Genomic DNA, 27,472 nt, shown 5'->3' with positions numbered 1-27,472 from the left:
CTTGGGAAAAAGAGAAAGACAGGAGAATAAACACTGCCTGGCCTGTCTAAGTGCGCTGAAGGAACTGCTTCTGTCCTGGCAGCACCACTGCATGAAAAAGCTCTGCATAAAAAGGAAGCTTCTTTCTTGAGTGAGCTCACTGTTCAGCTTAATTTCCTGCATCATCGAAGACAGCAGGGAAATAGCAGCAACTCTTAAAGTCAGAGAAGAGAAATTAGACATGAATCAAAGAGGTAGATGCTGTCCGACCACTCGTTCTGGAGCCCGCCGCTCATCACTTCCCCACGGAACAACTCTTGCCTCTTTGGCTCCCTGGAAGTTCTCTTGGGCCCATTTCCCAGTTCCCAGTTTGACAAAGAGTGATGGGGATTGTTGTTAGAAGATTTTGATGTGGTGACTCCAGGATTTGCCATGTTCCTTTCAAAGATAAAATACTTGAATTTTTCTTGACCTTGATATATTTTGGCATGACTTCTTCGTCATTACCAGCTTATAGAGCTATTTCTAAAGTGTTTTCCAGGCAAAACAGGACTGAGAATTGTCCCATATTGACGTTGGCAGGGCTACATTAGGGTCAGGCCTTGTTTGGCCTTGTAAACCTGCAAAAGCTGTAACTTCATGTGATACCATTTATTGAATGCCAGTTCTGTGCCAGGCGCATGAGGTGTATGTATATCTGAACAAACAAATGTTACCGCCCTTGTGGCGTGCTAGCTAGCACAATTAACCTACCAGTTTGAATTACAGCCTTAGAGCAATTCCAGACCTAAAGAGTCCAAAGGTTGACATCAGAAGCTGTGATGTGCTGGGCTGTCAGTAACCCTACCCACTTGCCTCTAGAAGCATTTCCTTGATTGCTTTGTTAATTTGTCACTTCTGTATTGATCACGTGTCCTTGTCAGAGTAGAGACTTCGTTGAGGCACCTATCTTTACAACTTTCTTAACTCCTCTTACAATCAGTTAGGCAAGATTTCTCAGATTGTCAAGGAAGTTTTTCAAGTTAAAGGGAAGCAAGTTTTCATTGCAGGAAGTGGGTAGACATGAGTCTTTCCACCCAAAAGTTTCCACTCTCTCTCCTTTAGTTATAGAGACATGGAATTATAAACCAGAAGGAAGCTATTTAGCCCACATACATGGATTGCAAGCAAGCACTATAATTAAGCCAGATGAAACTAAAGGCAGTTGTATTAGGAAGGATTCTTTTTGTTGCAATTACAGTGACTTACCAGAGGCAGCTTTAGACAAAAAAAAAAAAAAAAAAAAAAAGGGCAAGGTTGGGGGGCAAAATTTGCTATCATGTGAGAAGTGGGTCTCATAGAGAACTACTTTTTTTTATAGTTAAAGAGTTTTATTAAAGATAGTAAAAAAGCTAATATAATTAAGTTTAACAGCCATTGGGCAGAAATTTCCTTGAATGATAACGAGAGACTTAACCCTTCTGTAAGGCCAAAGGCCTCCTCCCCTAGGAACAGTGTCCAGCAATGTCCTCCAAGCCCAGTGGCTCCCAGGCTCTCATCTGATGCTCACTAGTAGCTAAGGTCTTGGTGTCCTGCACCCAAGGCTAGCCCGTGACAGAGGACTTCCTTGGACAAAATTTACTGTCATGGGAGAAGTAGGTCTCATAGAGCCAGGGAGGACTGCAGCTGGCCCTCAGGGACGGATGAAAACAGGGGAGAGAATACTGCAGAATTCTGCATCTGCTTCATCCTCCCTTCCTCCGCCCTCCCCCTCGCCCCGTAGATCAGCTTTATGTGTTTCTCCAGTTCATTTGGCAGAATACAGTTCTCTCTAACACCAGAGTTCTCCAACAGCAGAGTCTGATGAGCAGATGTTGAATGCCAATTTTAAATCTTTGGTAGCAAGAATCCAATTGGACCATCTTGGGCCTGGTGTCCACCCTGGTGAAATTAGCAGTGGCCTGGAACAGAGGGGTACCGGTCAGTAGATGATGGGGGCAGGGAATGGGGGCATGAGTTCTCAGAGGAATGAACATCTTTGGGAGCTGAACAGTTCTGGAGAGGTGTCTACCTTTTGTGTTTGTTTTGTTTTTCAATAGATGATCAAGGAAGGAACTTCCTCGTCTTTCTATCGTTTCCATAAACAAATGGCTCCTTATGTCTGAAGTAAATACTTGAAAACAATTTATTATGAAAAATTTTAAATGTACAAAAATAGAAAGAATAGGGTAAGGAACCCCAACTCCCTTTATCAAGATTCAACAATTAAGATTGCCCGCATATGCTTCACCCAATTCTTTTCCTTTTATTTCTGATATATTTTAAAGTAAATCCTATATATCATGCCATTTCACTCTTACATAATTCAGTGTGCATCTTAAAAATACATAGATATTTTCTTACGTAACCACAATGCTATTGTTAGACTACAAATTTAACAAAATTGTCCTGGAATTTTCTAAAACACAGTCCAATGTTTTAAGTTAAATTTTTAAAGTTAAAATTAAATTTTCTCAATTGTTTCAAAATTATCTTTTTAACAGAGTTTGTTGGAATCAGTACATAAAGAACGTCTGAACATTACATTTTATTTTTGTGTCTTTTACGTCTCTTTTTATCTCAAGTAGTCCTCTACAACATTTAAACCCATGTCATTGACTTGTACAAAAACTGAGTCACTTGTTCCATACAATGTTGCACAGTCTGGCCTTGTCCCTTGCTTTCTAGTAGTGTCATTTACCTTGTTCCTCTTGTCTCTGCACTTCCTATAAACAGAAGTTACCTGCAGCTTGATTAGGTTCATCTCTTTTGGTAAGCATCTTCATAGGTGGCTGTGTACTTCATGTGTGTCACATCAGATGGCACATGTGTGATGTTAAGCTTAATCAATGGGTTCTGGTGGTGCCAGCCCAGCCTTCTCCTCCAATAAAGAATCTGCCACCAAACGTTCGTCTAATGGGTTCATCCACTGATGATCAGAGTCAGTTAGTGTTTTGGAGATTGTAAAATGGTGATTTTACTTATCTATCATTCTTCTACATTTATTAACTGAAATTCTTTTGTAAAGAGGACTTCCCTTAATCTCCTAGGGCTATTTGGCACCTTAAATTACAAATTATTCAGAAGAGGTAGGATAATAGATATTATTTCTTTTCAGTTGCCACCTTTCTAAGTAAGAATTGATGCCTTTATTATTTCAGTTGATGTTCAGTGAAACTGGGTTTTGTTTTTGTTGTTGCTGTTTGCTTTCATTCTCTCTCATTTAAAAAATATCCTCATGAATTCACGGCTTTTAGTATATTCAGTGTGTGTCAAGTATTTTATGCTCAAACTTTCCCATCTTTGGCCAGAGGATGACTCTCCTGTTGGCTCCTATGTCCTCTTGGCATGACCCACTGGTCTTTGGGAACCTCCCTGTTTTCTGCTGCAACAAGACGTCTCAGGCTCATCCTGGAGGTTTCCTGCGTCAGACCTGGAATCAGACATTCCTCCAAAGCGCCATGGTTTCTTTTTCTTTCTTCTTCTTCTTTTTAAATCTAAGTGCTTTCAAAAATCAGTTTTATTGAGGTACCAAGGGGTTAGGATTTCAACATATGAATTTTGGGGAGAGATAATCCAACCCTTTTTCCTGGGGAAGTTTTATGAACAATGTGAATTGTTTAACTTACCAGATTTTCCTTTCAAAATTGGCTACCAGAATCAAACTTGATAAACGTTAAATTAGAATTTGGATGAAAGAATATAGTGAAGTAAAGATAAGGAGCAGGAAAAAAAAAGACATATCTTAGTGACCTATTATCCACACTTACAGTAGAGGGACCAAAAATTTCACTGTTACAGGAATCTTGGTAAGAACTCTTAAAACTTTTTTGAAACTAGCCAGAGTATAAAGAAATTAAGGGTGGGTGGGGAAGGAAGAAAGGAAGGCTGGCAGGCAGTCAGGAAGAAAGGAACAAAGGAAGGAAGAGAAGATGAGAAGGAAGGAAGGAAAAAGAGGAGGGAGAGAGAGAGAGAGACTGAGAGGACCTAATGCTAATCTTGGCTGTTGGGACACACCTAACTCTTAGGCCCAGTGACACTGCATCCTACCTCTTATGTCCCTGGATAATTAGTTTTGGTAGATTTTTCTTTTACCTTTTCTCTTTATGTATTGTAATATGGTGATTTCTTTAGGAAACAGGTAACACTCTTAAATAAGTATATAGGAAGCCCAATTCGAGTTTCAACACCATCCCAGCTGCAGGGGAAAGCCTATCCATTTGCTTTCAGATTCTGAGAAGCAATCCTTTCTTTCCCAAGGTGATTTTCCTATGTTCTTTTTTCGTTAATCTTGCTTTTAAGATATAATATACATAAAGAACATAAAACTGAAGCATACAGCTCAATGATTTTACATGCACTACACACACACGTACACATATACACACATATACCTGTGTGACAACTACCCAGATGAAGATATAAAACCCAACAGTCTCCTTCATGCCCCTTTCTAGTCAATAGTTCCCAGAGGAAACCACTATTCTGACTTGTGTCTCCCTAAATTAGCTTTACGTCTTTTTCAAAATCTATACACAGATTCCCCAGTATGTTCATTTTTGTGTCTGGCTTGTTTTCGTTATCATAATGACTGTAAGATTCATGGGTGCCACGTGTAGCTGTGGTTCATTCTGTTGACTTTCCATGCAGCATTCCATTCTATGAATCTACTACAGTTCATCCCGCCTCCTGTTCATAGACATTTGAGTTGCTTCCATTTTTAGGCTATTATGAATAAAGCCATTGCAAACATTTTTTCTGTCATTTTGAGTGGCACCTCATCTATTATATAGGCACCAGAAAAAAATATCAGTTTGTTATTTAAGAGATCTCGTTACCATTTTACTGTCAAAAGGGCATCTGAAAGGTAAGAAAATAAAGACTAAAAGTAACTGAGACCTGACAAGAAATAAAAGATATGAAAGGACTTTGATAAGTCAGGCAGGATGTTTTCATAGCATTTATTGTGTTTGCCATACAGATATAGCACATATTTATTATATGCATTTTTTAAATATAGAAAAGTATAAAGAGGAAAATAATTCTCCTCCCCCATCCCCATGCCAAGACAACCAGTTTATATTTTGGTATATTTATATCCTATATAAACTAGGATCATATTGTAATACTATTTGTATTCGATTTCCCCATTTGATATCAGCTTTGTCCCATGCCACTAAATGCATTTTGAAAACATGACTTTAATAGTTTCATCATATGACCAAGCGAAAGGATCTGTAGTTACCGATGATTGGAATTCTAACGATGGCCAGGTCCTGGACCATACCACGAATAGAGGAAACCACCAGTCAACAAGCCCTGCTCATGCATACAGTTTTAATCAGCATTTTAGTTCCTTAGTTATCTTATTTTCATAAGAACACTTAACATGAGATCTACCCTCTTAACAGATGTTTAAGTGTACAAAACAGCATTATCTATAGATACAATGTTGTGCAGCAGGTCTCTAGAACTTACTCATCTTGTATAACTGAAATTTTATATTCCTTGAATAGCAACTCCTCCGTTCTCCCTTACCCCAGCCCCTAGGAACCACCATTCTAGTCTTTGCTTCTATGAGTTTGACTATTTTAGATACCTCATATAAGTAGAATCATGCAGTATTTGTCCTTCTGCGACTGGCTTATTTCACTTAGCATACCGTCCTCCAGGTCCATCCACGTTAACCTCCAATCCCCTGGTGTGTGTGTGTGTGTGTGTGTGTGTGTGTGCATGTGTGTAGACAGGAGTGTGAATCTGGCTAAAACATTCCCAGAACTAAGGAGACTGGGGCTTTTGAAATAGACGATGTTGACTCCCAACTTGATCACCCTATTTTCATACAAAGTCCTCCTGGTCTATTCCTTCTGGAGTGTGACCTTGCAGATTTCTATCAAGATTAGGAAGAGAGTCATCTCAGCTATGAGGAAAATCTAAGGAGTTTCCTATTTGTTGTGTGGACAGGAGGAGGTGGAAATAGTCCTTAAAATGCCAAGTTTAGAAAAACTGGATGCAAAATGAATGCCCATCAATAGGACAAGATTAAGTAAACTGTGGTACTGAAATATCAGAGTATATTATATGGCCTATAAAATAGTGATTTAGATAAACATATATTACATAGGAAAATGGTCATAATGTATGCCTAAGTAAAAATATGCAGGCTACAAAATATGTGTAACATGATGGTGTTTTTTTTTTTTTTTTTGAGGAAGATCAGCCCTGAGCTAACATCTGCTGCCAATCCTTCTCTTTTTGCTGAGGAAAACTGGCCCTGAGCTAGTATCCATGCCCATCTTCCTCTACTTTACATGTGGGACGCCTGCCACAGCATGGCTTGATGAGCGGTGCCATGTCTGTACCCAGGATCCGAACCAGCAGACCCGGACCGCCAAAGCAGAACGTGGGAACTTAACTGCTGCACCACTGGGCTGGTCTCATGATAGTATTTTTATTAAAAAACCCTCTTCATTGTACAATTTCTCTATATATAAATGTTTTAGTTATAAGACAAAGGATATGTCAATAAAATAAACCAGGGGATAGACTTTTTTTAAAGACCAAAAAGTTGTCTTTTCAAAAAAATTTTATTCTGTCTCATGCAGTAAATAGGTTTCCCAAGCGTTTTGGCTTTTTATTTTCTACTTCTAATCACAGATACTTTTGCCGTGACTATTTGGCCAAATTAGGAAGTGGAGTGCAAACCCTATGACACCAAGTTATCCTAGTACCCTGGAGTACCCTAGAATCCAGCATAACTGGGGAAATTCAAGAACTCTGGGGCCAGGAGCATAGAAAACGAAAAACGAAAGTGAGCAATCTGCAAATATCTCCAGGACAAAAAGCATTTTTGTTTTTTTCCCGACCTCAGAAGGAATGCTTCTAGTGTATTTCATCAAGTATTAAAACGGCTGTTGGTTTAAGATTGTTATAGATTTTTATCATTTTAAAGAAGTGTCCTTGGGGTTGGCCCAGTGGTCATAGTAGTTGGCTTCTCGTGCTCCAGTTGGGCAGCCCAGGGCTTGTGGTTGGAATCCCAGGTGCGGACCTACACACTGTTTGTCAAGCCATGCTGTGGAAGCCTTCTCACATACAAAATGGAGGAAGATTGGCACAGATAGTGAGCTCAGGGACAATCTTCCTCAAGCAAAAGGAGGAAGATTGGCAGCAGATGTTAGTTCACGGCCAGTCTTCCTCACCAAAAAAAAAAAATGTTCTTGTAATCCTGGTTTTCAAAGAGTTTTTATTAAAAAATGCTTATTGAATTTTAAAAAACAGCTGTATCATGTAGTAATTTTTAAAATCATCCCCTACATTTGGCATTTAGATGGTTTCAGTTTTTCACTACTATAAATAATGCTAGCATGAAAAATCCTGTACATCAATCCAGTTGGGAAGATGTGCAATGGAGCGATGAAGAACAAAATTTAACCACAAAAGGAACCAGGGCCCCAGAGTGGAACAAGGACAGAAACCTTAGCAAGGAAACAGTGCCAGGAGACGAGTCCTTGTTGGCGGCGTTAGTGGTGGTCAGGAAGAGGAAGGCTGCTGTGGAGCACCCAACCCAGACGGCAAGGCTGAGAGTAAACAGTGGGGAGCTTGTCTGTTGAGCAGGAGGCAAGTGGAATTGAGGAAGGAAATCCCTGAGGGTATGTTTGTAAAGTCACACTGGGAGTTTAAGTACAAACAGGATATCATTTCTAAGGGATAAATAAAAGTCAACAGTCCCCACCCACTGCACTTTTTGTGTGGCCTCCTTACATGCAAAAAAGTTGAGAGTAAGAATTTTTAGAAGGTTGAGATTTTAGATTTGTAAGAATAGTAAGTGCTTTGCCCAACTCTAGGTAGTTTTTAGTGTTATATTTCTTTACTGATTTAAGATGCAATCTCTCCAATTTTAGCTACTGGTCAGCAACACTGTTTTGAAGTAGCCAGTCAGTGATGAGAGAGTTCCATAAACAAGATGGCGCCTGGAACTGGCTTACTCGTAGACTCTCTTCTAGTGTGCAGTAACTAAATGGAAATTTTTATATTAAATCTGGAAAAGTTTGGATCTTGACTCAAGAGATTATTGACTGTCACTGTGTAAATATTTTTAGGTAGGGAAGAGACATACCCAGTCGACAAATCTTTGTTGACTTGACTTGATTTATTACATTAAAACTCAGAAATGAACTTGAAATGGAGAAAGTTTTAATATGAGCTTAGCTTAGAAAGGAAGGAAAATAGAAGGTGTGTAACCAGAATACTAGGAAAAAGAACGTTTTAAGAGGAAGGGGGTAAGTATATCACAACAGTTATGTAGAAAATGAAAAATTGGAAAAACCCAAATGTACAGAGAGGAGCAATAAATGCAAAAATTTAGTACAAATGTATGAAGATTTTTAAATTTAATTATTTAAAGTTATATTGTCATGAATGGTAAATTATATGATGTTATGTTAAAAGGGATGATAAATGTATATACTATACAGTGTGATTTTAAACATGTAATGTAAAACATGCATAGGGAAAAAATAACGATATATCAACATGTTATCAGTGGCTGTTTTGGGGAATTAAATTACAGATGAATTCTTTTCCTTTAAATTTCTTTATTTTCCAGTTTCTCTAGACTGCACATATATTACTTTTGACAATTGATGGGGACAGAAAGGTCGAGTTTTTTCTTTCTTTTTAACCCAGCAGTATTAGTAAAATCCTTCTTTAGATCTCTATACATTTCCTGGCTCCTTACTATTTAGTGGACAAATTCTAGAGGGGATGAGCTCTATCAATGCTAGCACTGAAATGATGGTCTCTGAGTCAGAGACTTTTCATCTATGTCGTTGATTTACGAACCTTTACCTATATTTGGATTTATTCCTTTTTTTTTTATGGATGAGCATAATTATACTACACTGAGTTAAAGTTTATAATATTTACCTTGAAGTAGACTCAGTCAACATGTCTTTGTTTTATTATGTTTCACATATTTAACAAAATAAACTGAATTAGAAGCCCAATGTATTCCAAGTCTGATAACCAAAAATATAATATTTTCCTTCATTGTTTTCAGGTGCTTAGCAAATTTTACCAATAATCTTTCATTACTTTGGATTAATTTATAGATAGGAATTAATACCAATAATAGGAATTACAGACTAATGTACTTTTTTTTTTTTCTTAACACATCTTAAACTGTGAAACAAGCTTGGATTTCTTCTCTGTTTTCAGACATCAGGAGAAAGACGGTTCTTCTTAATGGAAAAATTTATTGATTGTATCCTAGAGTAAAGAAATATGTGAAAAAATAAGTAGGTTTTACTTTGGGGAAATGCTCTTTAATCCCAACCCCATTTAAGTCTAAATTTGACTTAATGTTCCCAATAATACTTCATTTGCTAGAGCAGAATGTAAAAGCCATAACCTCTGAGATCCAAGTAACTGGAGAAACCATAGAGTATAGTGTCTGGACAAGCAGCATTGGCATCACGTGGGAGCTGGCTGTAAACGCAGAATCTCAGACCCCACTGCACACCTACTGTATCAGAATCTAAAGTTTAATAATATGCCCATATGATTTGTAGGTAAAGTTTGAGAAGGGCTGGACTAGACAACTTTTTCTTGTTACATACCACAGAATAAGAATGAAATGACCACAGTAAATGAATAAAATCTGTTAGTATGATGAAAATAGTAGATGCTTTGCAGTTTCTAACAGAAATGTGTTTTAGAACTACAATTACATAATCATGATTCTGAATGTAAACTTTAAAGGATGTGTATTAAATGTTGGAAGAGTCACAACTACAATGATGGTCTTTTTCATGAGAAAGAGGAAAAAGCACAAGTGAATAGGAAGAAGATGACAGTGAGGATTGACCGAATTATCTGTAAAGCATACTTTACAGGAGAAGTTCCTGGAAACACTGCAATCCATGGAAACGTCTCTTTAAAAGCATCAGTTCCAAGCATATGTAAGATATATGCACCTTTTCATGATTCAAACACTAGTGTCAACAGGTTCCCTTGATTTTCCCTGTACTGTTTGCAATCTGTTTAATTTAGCAGTCTCAAGTAGGGAAAACCATATACTTCTGTGGAGGGGGGGACATATTTGGGTTAGCAGCAAGAAGATTCTGACCATATAGTATGCCTTCAACATATACCTCCTGGCTCATCATTCATTGGTTATTCTTGTGACAAAAAATGATTGAGCACCTGCTGTGCCAGGCACTGTGCTAAGTGCCAGAAACACAGCGGTGAGTGAAAGCAACACAGGTCCTGCCTTCATGGAGCTTCTGATAGTGTATGAATTACTACTGAGGAATCTTTGAAAATTATCTGTGGATTTTGCTCATCTATGATATTTCTGTGCCTTGCATCTACCTTTTTTCATTGACGATGAGAAATGTCTGATTCTTAGTCTGATTCATATAAATTGATCAGTTGTGATTTGTGTAGCAGATAGTAGCAGTTCATATGGCAAAATGCAGCTGTAATTTACAGAGATGAAGCAAGGATATAACAACAGCTACACATTGTAACATGATCACTGGAAGCGCTTCACCTGGCCTCCAGATAGAGGGCTGGAGACTACTAGGAAGGCAGTGTGGATGAGCAACACTGAGCAGCAGCCATGAACAAGCCTCTCCTAAATTGTACGGATGCAGGTAATGCAATTATGGTCAAAATCAAACACACGTTTTCTTATCATATGTCCCCAGTTGATGAATTGAATCATCTATTGGACTTTTATGTCTTCAAATGAAAGTAATTTGTTCTTCTAACCAGTCTTATAATAGGGCATTTAGAAAATCATGCATCTTTAAAATAAATTGCTTTGGGAGTTTACTTGGAATGATGGATTTACCCACTTTTAACTGGGACCTGACAAATTGAACGGAAAGTTGAAATAAACAGCCCCCAGTGGGCAAGTGTCCCAGACTTGAGTTGAATCAATTGTTACTGCAGGACACTGATATCTTTGTGGATTTTGAGTGTAGTTGCCTCCCAGGTTCCTAACCCTGCATTCCCATAGCCCTGGTATTTGTGCCTGTTTAACCACCACCCACGACTGGTTCCAGCCTTGTCTGGTGACTGCGTTCTCTGCCGTGATGGCCCAGAGGTTAAGAGCATAGTCTCAGAAGCCAGATGGACAAGGTGCATAGTTCTGGCCTCACTACCTCCTAGACTTAGGATCTTGGGTAATGTAATGTCTCTATGCCTCAGTTTTCTCTTCTGGAAAATAGAGATTAAAACTCTCCTTTCACGTGATCGTGTGGATTACATAACTAGATAAAGCACTAACCGCCATGCGCAGCACATGGTAAATGGTGGCTCCTCCTACTTTATTAGTGTTAAACCCAGGTCTCCGAACTGGTTCCTTTTTGCTACATGAATCCCCTTTAGTAACATTTTTTATTATTATTATTTTTGTTTACCTTGCATCTCAGTCTCTTAGTGGCTGTATTTTCTCCCTACTGAATTCATATCCCAGAGGCTGTCTCCCTGTCAACCCTCCTCCTTCGTGGCACTTTTTCTGAGCTCTCACTCCACTCCAGGTTCAACAGACTCCCCAGCTCCTGGGGACTGTTTGCCTCATAGAGACAGTAGTAACTAGTGGTTAAAAGTCACTGTAGACTGGCTGCCCGGGTTCAAATCTCAGCCCTTCCACTCACTAGCTGAGTGACTCTGGGTAAACTATTCAACCTTTCTGTGCATCAGTTTCCTCATCTGAAAAATGAATTGTGCCTGTTTTATGTGATTGTTATAAAGATTTAATAGACTATTATAGATGAAGAGTCTAGACTAGTAAGTGCTATATAGTGTTTGCTATCACGAGTCATGTCTTGGGTAAGAATACGTAAGCTTGGCACTACCATGCCTCCTTTCTCCCCTCAAGGTAACCTCCCACTTGTAGAGCTATTTTTAGGATTTGCATGCTCAGTTTCATGTCCCTAGACTATCTGGACACTGCTTGTGCTTCCAGGTCAATACCCCTGCCTTCTCCACATCCTGCCACAGATGCTCCTGGAAGACACTGTCTATGACAGTGAGGAATGGGTAATATCTTGTTCCAAAATTTATGTCTGTGAGAAACAGTACACTGGGTCCAGCCTGGCGGCCTCTCACCTAAAATAGGGTGAAGCTAAGGGAACCAAGCAAAATAGTTGCCTTATTCTTCCTTAATTCCCTCATCTCTCCTTCCTCATTTCCACTGGTAAGCAAAAATCATCCATCTGGAAGCAAGGACAACGCAAAATTCCTCCCCCACTGAGGCTGACTGTGTGCTAGAAAGTCTTATGCGGATGAAAAGTAAAGGAAAGAGTCGGGAGTATGACTCAGAGTATGAGCTTCTATTGTATCCACGGGATAAATGGCTTAGCTGAGCTGTTACTGTTTCAGTTCCACGATGAGGTCATGTGGCTGAACTAAAATTACCCTGCGAAAAGCAAGTCAAAAGAAGATTGAATTGTGACTGAGAACTTTAAATAAAGCAGACGCTACTGGTTTGTAAACTGTCCAGCACCCTCAGGGGCTTCAGCAGAATCAAGGGTATGGGGGTCTTACTTCTCAGCCCTCCATGCCTGGAATAGTACTTGGCTTGTGGCAGTAAACTGTTTCTGCTTGGCAGTCCTGGCTTCAAGCCTCCCACGGGGAGATTCCTTTTAATGCTCCAAATCCCTTCCAGGGCCACTGTCAATATTTTCAAAAGCAAGATGATGATGATTAGCTTATTCTCTTTTTAGCACAAAGTGTTTGAAAAGTATTTACTTGGTGATTATTTTTTCAGTCACTTGGGTTGAGATTTACTTGGTTTGATTGATCAAACCACCCAAGGTCTTTATCATTTGTTTAATCTTTTATTTCAGTTCATTCATTCAATTATTCCCTATGCAATTAAACCTCTACAGTGCTATTAGATCATTTAACTTGTCCCTAAAGAAATAAAGGAAAATATAGAAACACAGTATGTAATGAAACACCGAAGGATCAGGAATAAATAACATATAAATACACAGACTTCATTTAGTCAACTTTATATGATTCTGAGTTAATTCCTAGAAGTGCAAATATTTCCAAAGATATTATAACCAAAAGTTACTACAATGACACATCCAACAATCTTCTAAAAGCCATAAACTAGATGTTATTTAATCTCCCCTTGAAAGAAACAACAAACTTACTGGAAAACACCATAGCAAAATATTTGGAAAGTGATACCTACACATTGCTACAAGGCAAATTATAGTCTTAAATGCTGATACCATTCAGTAAGTCCTGGCTTAGTAATGATTTGCACTGGGCTGTCCTCCATATCCTAAAATCACTTACTTAGGTTTTGAGAGTCAGTCAACAAGCATTTGGTGAAAATCTATTGTGTAGAAAACTGTGACCCACGTCAAGCAAGGTTATTCAGGTTAGTGCCATAAGTCGTTTTCCCCATTTTGAAGCTGCAAATTTCAATGCCGAGTATTCTCCACAGACCCAAGGCTGCCCACTGGTATCTGCACTGACATTTGATCCCTCATAAAGGATTCCATACCATGTAATGATTAGGGGCACAGCCTTTAGGTTCAGAGGGGATCTGGGTTTCAGTCTCTGCTCCACCACCTACCAATTATATGACTTTGGGGCAAGTTATTTAACCCACTATGTCTCAGTATCCTTATCTTTGAAATGGGGATAATAATATCTACTTTTTACAGAGGCAACTATTTTTCTTGTGCAAGCATGGACTCAGATTCCATTTCTAGAGGCACAGACGCTGAGCTGACTCACCCAGCTGAATGTCAATACTTACCTCTCCCTCCCCACTCCTGAATGGAGTAGCTAAAACTGTCTGTCAAGGTTAGTTTCTTTCCTCTTCTTCAAAGACCTTCAAGGAAGACTCCAAAGTCTCCTTTTTTCAAGACCTTACAAAGTTTAAGCTGTTTCTTGTATCTAACCTAAATCTTTCCCCACCATTCCAGCCAGCTTTCTCTTCTTTTTTCCTGTCTAGTGATAGAAGAGGGCTGCTTCCCCAGCCCCAGGGTAACAGACTCTCAGATTTAGGAGTCCACAGACATTTATTAAATACCCACGGTGCACAACACCCAGTAAGAGATGAACAAAACAGATTTAGATTTGTTCCACATGGTGGGAAGGTCTGGCAAATGGAAAGCAGTTTAAAATCAGGAGGCAGAACCATGTAGAAAAACCATATTAAATTAGCTAGAAGAATTATACTAGTCTAATTTAGTTGAGCCCTTCAGATGCAATCACAAGAATAGCTGGAAGGTTACAATTTAATAGGGGAAATACCTGAATGTAAATGCAGATGCTCAGAAATGCATGAAAAAATCCTCAAAGCAAAATATAGTTATACATAAGTATTTACTTTACTCAGGGATAGAGGCTGCCAGAAAAAAATAGCACTTTGATTTGATATGATGTTTGGGTGAAGAAGTTACAGAAGGTGATGCGTTCAACTGGAGAAAAAGAGGTCTGAAGAGAAGCACGCATGCCCTTTGAAGCTGCTGCTTCTTTAGAGAAATCTGACTGCCTCAGCCCTGGCATGCGCAGTCCAGGAGAGGAAGGAAGACAAAGGTGCGGCAGGGCAGAGAGACCTCAGAGCTGGCATGCCTAAGCTAAAAAGGGAGAGGGCAGCAGGCACAAAAGAGAAGCTAAGAGAAAGGAATTAAATCCTTTCTTGAAGCTCAAAATTTTCTAGTGTCTTCTTCTTCTTCTCTCCTCCTTTCTCATGCTCCCAGCCCCTTCTACTCAGAGACCTTTTGTGTGTGTGAAGAAGGTTGTCACTGAGCTAACATCTGTGCCAATCGTCCTCTATTTTATGTGGGACGCTGCCACAACATGGCTTGATGAGCAGTGCTAGGTCTGCACCAGGGATCCAAACCTGTGAACCCCAGGCTGCTGAAGTGGAGCACATGAACTTAACCATTACACCACTGAGCTAGCCCCAGTCAGAGACTTTTTTAGGTGTGTTTTTATCCTGAGTTTTAACGTTACTAAACAAGGCCTCAATGCTGGAAATTTTAGCCAGTGGGACCTGGCCTGCTCTTTCAGGGAAGAGGGGCTCACACTTTAAAAATATTCTTGCTCCCTTCAACTGTCTCTGGACTGTGAATGATGAACATCAGAGCTTGAAAAGCCAGTTTAGAGCCATTTCATCTGTGCTCCCTTTGTGTAAACATGGTCAGAGATTTGACCAGAGGAAGAAAAGTTTAAGTAATTTAAAGTCATGTTTCATGACTTCTAGGGCTCTGTAACTATCTTGACGTGCCTTTGCTGTCTAGTAACTTCCTTGTATATTGTAGGTACACAAAACATTTTTGTTGAATGAATTAATGAATAACAAATGTAACTACACTTGCTGAGCAACATTTTACATTTTCTGAGTTGGTACAAAACATGATAAATAAACCAGACTCAAAATTAAGTTTCCGTGCAATAAGGCACATATAGACACAAATTAACAGATTTGGCAGGACGCTTCTGAAATTCACTGGGAAAGGAAATATTGTGTAAGAGAAAACTAGTAAACTTCATTAATCAAAGTTTTCATGACTACTATAGCCTCTGCAGGTTTTAGCCAGAAGAATACAAAAGCCTTTGCAATTTAAAAACATTAAAATTAGAACATTAATTTATTTCCACAACGTCCTCTTTAGAAGTTCTTAGAAATGTAGAAATAGTTTTAGGATAAATGGTAAAATGAATGCAATAGTTCCATAATGAATGTCTCACAAGCTTACTTCTTTTTAAAAAGTTAAATCTTCAGGGAATCACTAAGAATATGTGAATGATGATGTTAGCTAAATTCTTACTTATCCAGAAATTTCCCTAAGTTACTCCAAATTCCATTTTCATCTGACAGAAGATCTGATCAGAAAATTGCATTGCTTTTTTTTTCAGGATGATAAAAACCTTTTCGTATAGATCCCACACCCGTCCTTATCTGCCAGGAATGTACAAAGCCTCTGAAACCTGTTCTGCCTCAAGTTTGAACCTAAACTGAAGCTGAACCTAGAGACCATTGGGAAAACTTTTTTTTTCCTTACTGAAGAGAATACTATTTGCTACCAATACAATTTCAAATCTTTTTTCCTCTCAGACCACATAATCTTAAAGAGAAATTATATAACCCAATGGCTAAGAGCAAGGACATCAGCTTCTGACAAGCCTGCATTCAATGTCAGCTATTCCACTGTGTGACAATGGGCAAATCTCTGTATCTCCCTGAGCCTCAGCTTCCAGATCTGCAAAATGGGAATAAGAAGAGCACAGGGCTGTTGAAAGGATTAAGAGAGAGAATTTGTAAAAACTGTCATGTCCAGAAGACACACTGTGAATGAGAGCCATAATAGTAATAATTCTTATATTATCATCATCATCATCATTACATAAATAGACACTGATTACCCACCCCTACCCCTTGCTCCAGCATCCAGTGCTCCTCACTGGGCCCACATGTCTCTGCATCATGAGCCTGGAAGGAATAAAAAGCCCAGGGAAGAGTGGGCTTAGAGGCCTGGCAGCCATTTCCCTGTGGTCACTGATTCCATTCCCTAGACCCAGGTATGAGGTGCACAGAAACAACTGCCTGGGACATCTTGGCCATTTCAGTGTCTTCACAGCTCTTTGTAACTGTTGTCACAACATGATCACAAGACCAGGTGGGACAGTTCCTTCAGCTGAGAGCCCCAGAAGACTGAACAGCTCTTTTTCCCTATTGCCACCCAAACAACAATAATCCAAAAGATATGTAATGTTCACTGTGTTAAACATCCATAAAACCTAACTTCTGGTTCTTTGGATTTTTTACCAATTTCATTCAACCGAAGGAGAAGAAACTTTTGATCTTTTACCAATTTCATCCAACCAAAGGAAAAGAAAAAAAGCACAGAAATAATTGAAGTCCACTGCTTCTGGGTATTTCCATAATGGTCATCATTATCTCAGTCACAAATAAAATGCACTATAATTTAAGTTGCTTAACTTTAGGACAAATCTCCCTCTTAATAGATGGCATAAGCCCTTTGGTAAGTTGACCCATACTTTGCTGTGTGGCCCAGTGTTTTGATCCTTGCTCAATGGTTGAAGGGAAATCCAGTCTGGACACTTATGGAAATTTCACCTTCACCAATCAGATTGTTGTGAGAGCATGTGGAGTTGATTGTTTAAAAATTAAAAAAAACCCAACCGATGCATACATAGCTACACAAATATGCTTGGATATACGTGTATACCTTGAGGTCCCTAGAATTTAGATAGTCTTGAGTATATCTAAGAAATAGTATATAATGTTTATCTAAGTCACAAATTCAAATATGTGTACGGAGAGAGGCCAGGCAGGTAACAAGTAAGTATCACAGGCCAGGGTAAGAAATAATTGGCTCTCTCAGTCTTTTATTTATTTTTATTTTTTTCATGAGGAAGACTGGCCCTGAGCTAACATCTGTGCCAATGTTCCTCTATTTTGTATGTGGGATGCCACCACAGCATGGCTTGATGAGTGGTGCTAGGTCTGGGATCCGAACCAGTGAACCCTGGACTGCCGAAGCAGAGGGTGCAAACTTAGCCACTACACCCCCAGGCCAGCCCCCAGTCTTTTAATTTTTTCCGTATTTGTCAGAGGTATGGATACCAGAGAAATACTTTTTCCCTATTTCTACCATGAAAAGAGAAAGTTTGCAGTGGACGTGAACATAAATAGTGAACATAAATAGCTTGGGTTGTGCCCCACCTGACTGGGGAACTTGGTGTGCAATGGTTCACAGTAGAGTGGGCAGGCCAGCAGGGGCAGCACAACCCAACTCCAGCCACTGCTACCAGGTGTGAATATCAACTCTGCTGTCACATCTTCCCTTCTCCTCCCTCCTCCCTCTGTACCCGAGATAATCCAGAAATCTAGACTTGTATATAAAAGGTCCTGATTTTTAAGATGTTGACAACTGGTTCATATATTTAAAAAATACAGGGGCTGGCATCCCACCACTGGGTATCTATCCTAAGAACCTGAAATCAGCAATTCCAAAAGTCCCATGCACCCCTATGGTCATTGCAGCATTATTCACAATAGCCAAGACGTGGAACCAACCTAAGTGCCCAGCAACTGATGATTGGATAACGAAGATATGGTATATAAATACAATGGAATACTACCCAGCCATAAAAAAGGACAAAGTCATCCCATTCACAACAACATGGATGGACCTTGAGGGTATTATGTTGAGTGAAATAAGCCAGACAGAGAAAGACGAGCTCTGTATGACTCCACTCATAGGCGGTAGTTAACATATAGACAAAGAGAACTGATCGGTGGTTACCAGGGGAAAGGGGGGGTGGGGGGAGGGCACAAAGGGTGAAGTGGTGTACCTACAACATGACTAACAATAATGTACAACTTTAATTTCACAAGGTTGTTAACTATCATAATCTTAGTTAAAAACAAATACAGGGGCTGGCCCTGTGGCTGAGTGGTTAAAGTTTCACGTGCTCTGCTTCAGCAGCACAGGATCCCAGACCTATACCACTTGTCAACCCATGCTGTGGCAGCAACTCTCAAACAAAATAGGGGAAGACTGGCACAAACGTTAGCTCAGGGCAAATCTTCCTCAGCAAAAAACAAAAACAAAAACAAAAAACAAAAAACAAGGCAGAACAAATAAGTATGTCTATATGTTTGCAAGATGAATCTGGCATATTGATCAACAGTTTGGGATCCTGAGCCAAACTTGAGATACCCATGGCAGCCTAATTAGATGTGAGACGTGGTGATCTGGAATGGGTATGGAAGATGGCTCTCTGTTTTGAACTTGGACATTAGGCCACATCATTCAGTGGGATGGGTGACACACACGCAGGAGAAGGTAGGGGAGAGGTGTGAGTTTCATTTTGTATGTATTGATCCTGAGTATTTATAGGACATCTGGAAGAGAAATTTATCCTGGAGACACACATTTCAGAGGCATAGTAGTGAGGTAGCAGTGGAAACTATGGGAATAGCTCAGACAGTCCAGGGAGAGCTAATGGAACAAGATTAGAAGACTGTGGGTAACACCCCCGTAACATCAGTATTTGGGGATGGGGTGAGTGAAAAAAGTTCTTAAGGGGGATGAGTAGGAATATCCAGAGAAGTAAGAGGAGAATGAGGACATTTTAGTATCAAGGAATTTGAGGAAGGAATAAGGTTTAGGGAAAGAGCCATCAACTATGTCAAATGTTGCAGAAATCTCAAGCCAGCCAAGGTGGAACAGTATCCACGGGATTTGGCCGTAACATGTCACTGGAGACCCTATGGTGAGTCGAAAGTCAGTGGGATTTGGGGTCAGACCTGAACTTAGAATCCAGTTTTGCCACTTAGAATCCAGTTTTGCCACTTAATGTATAACCTTAGATAGTAAAAACCTTTCAAAATCTTTCCACTCATCCCTAAAAGAGGGATCATAATACCTATATCACATGGCTTTTGTGAGGATTTGTGGTAAGCAAAATAAACCCCCTGTCCTCAGGTAGCTTATGTTTTAGTGGGAGAGAGAGTCAATAAAATTGTATACAACTAGATATATAATTGCAGGTAGCGATAGAAAAAAACAGAAAGAAGAAAGTAGTATAAAGGATTAGAGAATAACTTGATGGGGGGTAGTGTCTATTTTAACCTGGTAGAGAGATTACCTCTGAGAAGGTGACATTTGAACTGAAATTTGAATAGAGAGGGAGGAAGACATTTGATGGTCTGGGGGAGGGGTAAAGGTCTTGAGGTGGGAATGGGTTTGGCATTTTCCAGAATATCAAGAAAATCTATGTGGCTAAAATGGAGTGGGAAAGTATAGGAGATGAATCAGAGAGGTGAGCAGGCCATATGAGGAGATTGAAATTTAGTCTGGGAACAATAAGAAGCCATTGGAGAGTTTTGAGCATGGGGCTGATGTGCAATGATTTGTGTTTGTAAGAGATATCTCGGGTTTCTGTGCAGAGAATAGACTGTAGGGGACAACAGTAGAAGCTGCTATAGGATGCTACTGCTAAGCCTGCAAGAGATGATGGGGGCTTAGGCAAGACTGTAGTTGAGGAGATTTAGGATATATTTGAAACGTAGATTCAACGGTATTAGCTGATGGACTGGATATGAAGTTTGAGGATTTGACTTCTAGGTGTTTGACCTAATCATCTGAGTGAATGGTGGTGCCATTTTTTGAGCTGGGGAAGATCTGTTGAAGAGTAGGACTTTAAAAGCTGGAGTACAGACCAAGAGTTCTGTTCCGGACATATTAAGTTTGAGAGGCCTATTAGACATCCAGGTGGAAGGTTAAGAAGGCTTTTGGGATTTGAGGGGGAAAGCAGAGGCTAAAGATAAAAATTTTGGAGTCACTAACGCAATAGGGCTAGATATGATCACCAAGGCAGTGAGTGTAGATAGAGAAAAGGCCTGTGACTAAGTTCTCCAAAGTTTAGAGGCTAGGAGGAAGGAGAGTGAGCAAAGATAACAGAGAAAGAGTGGTACCAGCAAACCAGGAGATTGGAGCATGTGACCTGGAGGCTAAGCTGAGAAAGTGTTTTCGGAAAGGACTAAACAATTGTGTCAGACGCTCCAGAGAAGTTGAATTCGATCAGTTTGTGGATTGGATTTGACCTTCAAGATCATTGGATTTGACCTTCAAGAGGAAGGTCATTTGCAATCTGCAAAAGAACAGTTTCCCTGGACTTATGGGAACAAAAGCCTAATTGAAATGGGTGAAGGAGCAAATGATAAGTAAAGAGTGGAAACAGTGGGTGAAGCATGTCTACTCTTAACATCTGGGAATAGGTGCTATGGAAGCCATTCTAGTCCCCAAATTTTTGTGCAGAATTCTGGGTGTATGTGTCAAGTTGTGCTTTCCAGGAAGACAAGCCATAGCTTTCATCAGATATTTAAAGGAGTGTGTCACTGAAAACTCTGCACTAGAAGGTCCAGTGGCTGGCCCAGAGCTGCCAATACTCTAAGATTAAGCTGGAAGAGTGTGGGCCCTCTCTAGGGACTAGTTCTCTGTTCTGGCCAAGCACATGGGGTTTCCTGCCATTAAAAAAAGAAGGGGGGGCAGACGGAGGGGGAGGGGGAGGAGGAGAAGAAAAAGGAGGAGGAGGAGAAGAAAAGAAAAAGAAAAAAATAGGTCTCTATTTCCCATAAATAGAGCCCTTCAAAACTGAATACAGAATCTATTCTCAGCTTTGAAAGGGTTTTTGAGTCTAAAATAGCGCATCCATGCGACCTCTGGTGGATGTTATAAAAATGCAGCCCAAGCATTCTCCATTTTACATGAGGCCTATTTGCAAAGATTGCTTAGAAAAATGAATTTTTATAAACCGAATATTTCCTAATCACTTAGATGGTCTCATAATCAAATGTACCCAATAAGAATAACACAACACCCAACTAGTAGGTAAATTATAAATTTATAAGCATATAAAGGAAAGTAAACCCAAAACAATATAGACTTAAAAAATTTTTTTTTAACCACCAGAGAAATAGTACATATAGGCTGGGTTTCAGAGAAACAATTTAGTAGGTCATTCTGAATCCATTCATAGAGTTCAAACCAGACTTCAAACATTCCTTGAAGACATTGTAATGAACACAACTGGTGATTTTCCTGGTCTTTCCTCTTGTAAAAATGGGCCATACAAGAAGGCCTAAAAGGTGTTTCTGTGGCTGGTTTTGAAATATAAAATGTCAAGGAGTCTGAAATAATGCACCTCTGGGCCTGCAGCATCTGCTCTTAGGAATCCTTAGAGAATTGGGCCCTACCTGCCAAGTATTCAACAACCCTCCTCAGAAACTGTCAAGTTCTCTGAGTATCAGAGTCGTGTCTTACAGTCCTTTCATTTCCTCTAGCAATGCTGATACCCAAGAGGGTTGCAATAAAAACCTGATGATATGAAGAGCATGAAACATGTTCCTAGTAATCATTGAGAAGGAACCACGAAAATGAGGGGCTCCAGCAGCTTCAAAATAACATCTGCAAGAGATTCTGGGGTTTCTAGAGCATATATCTTTTCTCAAATGAACCATCAGTGATAGCTATCAACGCCCAGACCATATAACTCATACACTACGTGTATGTGGGATGAAATTCTTGGATGATTTGACCTACTTAAATGACTTAGATTCTTCTGGGGCAGTGATTTGCGAAGTAGGGTCCCTGAACCAGCAGCATCAACATCACCTGGGAACTTGGTAGAAAGGCTAATTCTTAGGCCCCATCCCAGACCTTCTGAGTCAGCTGTTCTAGGAATTGGCCCCAGCCATTTACTTCTAACAGGCTCCCAGGTAATTCTGATGAAATCTAATCTTTAGGAACCACTGTTCTTGGTCATACTTGTATTGATGAAGATCGAACATGTTATTGTGGTTTTCAGGCACTTGGAAAAAATTCTGCTTGTCATTAAATAGAAATAACTCCACCAAAAATGTGGGACAGCAATGTAGATACTGATAACTAGCTCATTTTTTCTAAATATAACAGTTCATTTGGACATAGGCAAAATAATCATAAAGCGAGCTCAAGAATTTCCCATTTTTCTTTTGATAGTCATGGTTTTGTAATAAATAAAATAATCTCTCTGCCATCAAATAGGCAACTTCATATCCGCTTCACAAATACACTTCATTTGTCGCTGAGATTACCTGCAGGTGGATTTTTAATGAGGCATTCATCTCTCTTCATATGAAGTTCTTCTTCCAGCACTTCCTTAATTCTCTTATGTGGCTCACAGTATAAAAATTTCTTCCCTATAAAGACATTAACAAAATTGGTTACTTATCACAAATTCTGCCCAACCTTCTAGCCATTATACCTACATGAATAGCTATTTTTTAAAAAGGTGTATCCTTCCATACAAATAGCAGACGATTCCCCCTGCAGACTCCATTTTGGAAAGATCGCTTCCATTGTAACTTTCTGTTCTTTTGGGACTTCACACTTTCATATAATTCCTGAACTTTTGGGGTAACTTGTGGACACCTCTTTTAGGTATTATGAATAAATATACGGAGTTTTCTTCGTTAGCTTCAAGAAAACTTTCATTTAATCAATAAATTCTTATTAGAGGCCTACTCTGTGCCAGGCTTTTGGCAAGGGGCAGAGGACACAGCAATGAATAAGAGAGATGTGTACAAGGAGCCCACAATCCAGATACATAACATAGAACAGCCTCAGGATTATTTAATCATTTTTAGAGATTAGACCTGAATTGTAACAGTAAACCACTGATGGACATACAACTTTTTCCTAGCCTCTAAACCTGGCCCTATAGGGCATCCCTGCTATGGTGGAGGACTGGATTACTTCTTCTAGATAACCTTAGCTACACTTCTGCTCACCCAACGGAGCTCTGTGCTATCTGATCCTGGTTGTCTCTCCAGTCCCTCCTGTTAGCATCTCTCTCTTGCTCTCTGGGCTTTATTGTGGTCCTTCTGCCATTCCCACATTGAAGCCTTTGTACATTCTATTTTCTCCATCTGAACTGCCTTTCTCCTAATTTTTTTTTTCCTAGGGTAACTTGTACTCAAATTTCAGGTCTAGGCTTAAATGCCAGTTCTTTAGGGAAACTTTCCCTGACTCCACAATCTCGAAATGTCCCTGGTTACTTTTTCTCATAGCACTCTCTTTTTCCATTTCATTTATTGCAATTTGTGTAGGGCTTCACTTACGTTATATACAATTATTTGTGTCACTATTAGTTTAATATGTCTTCCTTACCATAAATACCATAAGGGCAGGGATGTTATCTGTTCAGTTCATCGGAGTCCTAGAACAGAACTTGGCATAATAACAGATGCTCAACAAGTGTGTTCAAGCGAACTAAGCACTGTTAAATTAGACGGAGCTCAAGGACTATTCCATGTGTATGTCTGCCAGTGCAGCCTTCTGAATGTCAGGGAACCAGTAGTTCCAGTCTCAGTATTCAAAAGCTCAATCCAAGGAACCATGAAAAACCTAAACAACCAAACATTTTTGTCATGTAAGATTTGAGTTTAAATTTACAAAGATATGGCAGATGTCTCATCTTTTCCAGACTAACCAATAAAGAACACAAGTGAATCAATTTGACTTGCACACAGACAGACCCAAATGAGGCAAGATATCTGCTGCTTCTGGCTGTGGGCCTGGGTCATCACTGGTCATGAAGACCCAAACATACCCTCAGAAGCGGACAAGGCAGAATTAGATACTTTCTAGGTCTCATTCTTATTTCCCAAAAGTTACGCGTCATAAGAGAGAGGAGTGTGCATCAGGATTACTCAAGCTTAAGTTTGGTTAAATCTTCTTTTGTTAAATCATGATCTTTAGGCAGAAAAGGTTCTAAGAAACATGGCTAAGAAGGAAGAAAAGCCTAGAACAGGTCAGTAAAAAGGAAATCTCTTGACAAATTTCAGCCCTGCTTCTATGGGAATTTACAGAGAAAATCACTGATGGTTTTGAGGAGCTGTGAAAAATGAGAGAGTAGTAAAGAAAGGAAAATAAAGAAAAAAATCTATGAACTCTAACAGAGCAGCTTGATGTTGATTTTCACCAGCATTTTGAGTGGATTGGTCAACATTTGGCTTGTGAGTACAGACAATGAGGAGCGGTCATCACTAAGTGTTAAGGACTGCTAAAAACAATATTATTCCAGACTGAACTGCTTTCTTTTGTTAAGAGCTAATAACAATTGCTACAATTTATTGGACACTACCCTGCCCTAGGCACCTTACATATACATCTCTCTTTCTCACAATCACCCTATGGGCCGGTACAATTATTCCTATTTTGTAGATGAGAAAGCAACTCCCAGAAGTCACAAAACTAGTCATAAAAACTAAAAGCCATGCCTACCTTACTCTCCCAAACCCAAGTTACCAAACTAGCTAGATTAGGGAGATGTTATAGCCACAATGTATCTGCATCTGAGCAAGGCATTCGATAAAGTGTGTTTGTAGGAGGCAGAATGGCCATGCCAAAGATGCCCATTGACAGATCAGGGGCTTCTAGAGACTCTGCTTGGAACTCCTGGGATCACCATCTAATTTGCTCATTTGGATATAGGAACTTCTGGCAAACTCACCAAACGTGAGAATGGCACAAACTTGATGAATGGTTAACTTGCTGAATGGCAGACTCAGGACTCAAAAGGCTGCTTCTACATCTGGATGAATCCACAGGACGGTATTGATGAGGATAAATACAATGACTTGTGTTTAGGATCAAATAGATGAACTACATAAGTATAGGATAGAAAAGGCCCTGATCACATGTTTTCAACAGGACAAAGGGGGAAAGAGAAACTAAGGATGTCATAGACTGAATTTATTATATGTGTTAATAATATAATGTGTATGCCAAAACAGCTAATGTAATTCTGGAACTAATAAAAGTATAACGTTCAGATCAAGGGATGTTATAGTCCCATCACACTATACTAACCTGATTGTACCTAGAATACCAGATGTAGTGAATTAATAAACTGGAGAAGGTTGGAGGATGTCAGCCAGCATGGTGAGATTGCTACAAACTATTTTAAAGGTAACACTGAAGTTTATGAAAGGTTTGGTGGGTGCTCAAACAGCTGCCTTTATGCAATTCAAGGATGTTTCAATGGGAAAGGACAACGCTTCAATCTGTATATATTTGAGAGCAGATCCGGGAGTAGAAGCTGTAGAAAGACTGAAGACCTTTCCCAAAAACATTTGAAAATTGAGTGAGTACTTTGTGCCAGTGTGAACAGCCTGCCTCTGCTTAGGCTGAGGCCCTAAAAGGATGTTCGCAGGGAGGCTGAGGCCAGGACTCTATATGCCCCACCCTGACTTTGCCAGTTTCTGAAAGTTTGGACACCTGCCTTAATTCATTACTCACTTCCTGGCAACCTGCCCAATGCCTGGCATGCACTAAGAACTCGATGTTTATTGAATTGATGAGTGAATGATTAATTCCACCTTTTACTCCTACAGCCACAGGAATAAAGAATATTAAATTCTAGCATCTTTAATGGAAAAATTCCCAGATAGAATTTTAAGTTGGATTAAGGAATTAATTATACTGACTACTTAAATACCCTGAATTTAGTTGCTCTAAGGAGGCCCTCTGCGTGCTGTTGACAATAATAAAAGGAATGAAGTCTCATAATCAGTCATACCGGGGCTGATGCGGAGGAAAGAGGCCCTTTCACCAGGAGGAGCCATTCGGCGGCTCCCTGAGCAGGTCTCCCGGAGGGAGTTGAGCGGCTTCAGAGCAACCCTCCCTCCTGCGCCTGCCGAGCTCAGAGGGAGTCTGAGAACCGAGGCTGCTCTCTTGAGAGGCAATCAAAGAGGCGCTCAGAAAGGCTGGAAACCGCTCGCCTTCCTCTTTGGCCTATTATTTTCACTGTCATCATTCCTTGGCACCTACTGCAGACCAGTGAGGCACGAGGGGCTGTGAAAATCTGTAAATTCATGGAACTATCGGATGAGCGCCGAGACCTGGCGCGAACTCGAGTTTCAACCATCTTGGTTGTAACCGTGGACCAGAAGTGCTTTTACTTATTTGAATATTGTCTGTTTGTGTGTTTGTCAGGGCAGGAGGGAAACAGCATGTGTTGAAATGTGGCCGTAATTGTGAGATTCCAAAAGGATCAGGTAATAATTTATGGACTGAGAGTCCAAGAGATGGCAGTTTAACTGTTTTAAGTGTTTCTCCAGCACTGACTGACTGACCGTGGGCAAATCACTTTCTTGCCTCTAATCGAGATCTTAGTTTCCTGTTCTGTAAAATGAAGGAACTGGCAAAAATTAGCTACGGGTTTCCATATGTGTCTGTGTGTGTATAAAATTTATATATATGTTTTATAAATTGTTATAAATTTTACATTTTAATATAAAGTTTACACATTTAATTTTATAATAAATTACATATTACAAATTTTCATAATTTTATATTTTTATAAATATGTATTTATAAATTTTTTTTCAATTCCTCCAGGCCAATGCCACTACCAATTAAGTTGGAGGCTACCTGGGCTCAGGGAGCCTTTTGCGAAGGAGGGCTTGGGGAAATGAACTGGACGCCTCATGCCACAGTGTCATCGCCTCTGCCTTTGTCAAAACAGCGGATCCACGCCCCCACCCCCACCCCAAACCTCCGCGGCTTCCGCCAGTCCCCGGTTTCCCGCAGTGCCCCTTTCCGCGGTTCTCCACGCCGCACGTCCCCCAGCGCAGGGCCCGCGGCTGGCGGGGAACTCACACTGTTTGCGGGACTCCTGCGGGCCGCCGCCGCCGGGCTCCCCGCGCGCCCCGCTCCCCAGCCCTGCCGCCGGCCGAAGCTGCTCCCCATCGCGGCCCGCCTCCGGCGCCGCCACCGGGGTCACCACCACCGCCTCCTCTCCTCTCATGTCGCTGGGGTCTCCTTCGCGGCCCGCGTCGGGGTGGCCTTCTCAGCGCCTCCGCAGGCGGCCTGGGAACACGAGGCGTCTCCAGTTGCCATAGTGACCGCCGGTC

General features: G+C 40.2%; 2 protein-coding genes and 1 long non-coding RNA gene across 3 annotated transcripts in view; 1 reads left to right on the top strand and 2 right to left on the bottom strand.

Moving 5' to 3' along the window:
• FUT4 (fucosyltransferase 4) overlaps nt 1-5,282 on the bottom strand; it is a 16,061-nt gene extending 10,779 nt beyond the window's left edge. Inside the window, 1 exon segment of the mRNA XM_023646279.2 lies at nt 5,243-5,282. Coding sequence (XP_023502047.1) covers nt 5,243-5,282 — 40 coding nt within the window.
• C7H11orf97 (chromosome 7 C11orf97 homolog) lies at nt 4,945-27,472 on the bottom strand. Its single transcript, XM_014741398.3, has 4 exons — nt 27,219-27,472; nt 22,649-22,753; nt 12,553-12,678; nt 4,945-9,264 (listed from the first exon to the last, which is right to left on the bottom strand). Exons 1-4 carry the CDS (start codon nt 27,364-27,366, stop codon nt 9,251-9,253), a joined length of 393 nt encoding a protein of 130 aa, XP_014596884.1. The 5' UTR covers nt 27,367-27,472; the 3' UTR covers nt 4,945-9,250.
• On the top strand, nt 8,166-17,345 carry LOC138924955 (uncharacterized). The gene is made up of 3 exons (XR_011440409.1): nt 8,166-8,276; nt 10,489-10,652; nt 15,898-17,345. It is a non-coding gene; the product is annotated as an uncharacterized lncRNA (long non-coding RNA).

This window comes from Equus caballus, chromosome 7, assembly GCF_041296265.1.
Source record: "Equus caballus isolate H_3958 breed thoroughbred chromosome 7, TB-T2T, whole genome shotgun sequence".
Classification (NCBI taxonomy): domain Eukaryota; kingdom Metazoa; phylum Chordata; class Mammalia; order Perissodactyla; family Equidae; genus Equus; species Equus caballus.
This window is presented reverse-complemented; position numbering and strand designations above follow the sequence as displayed.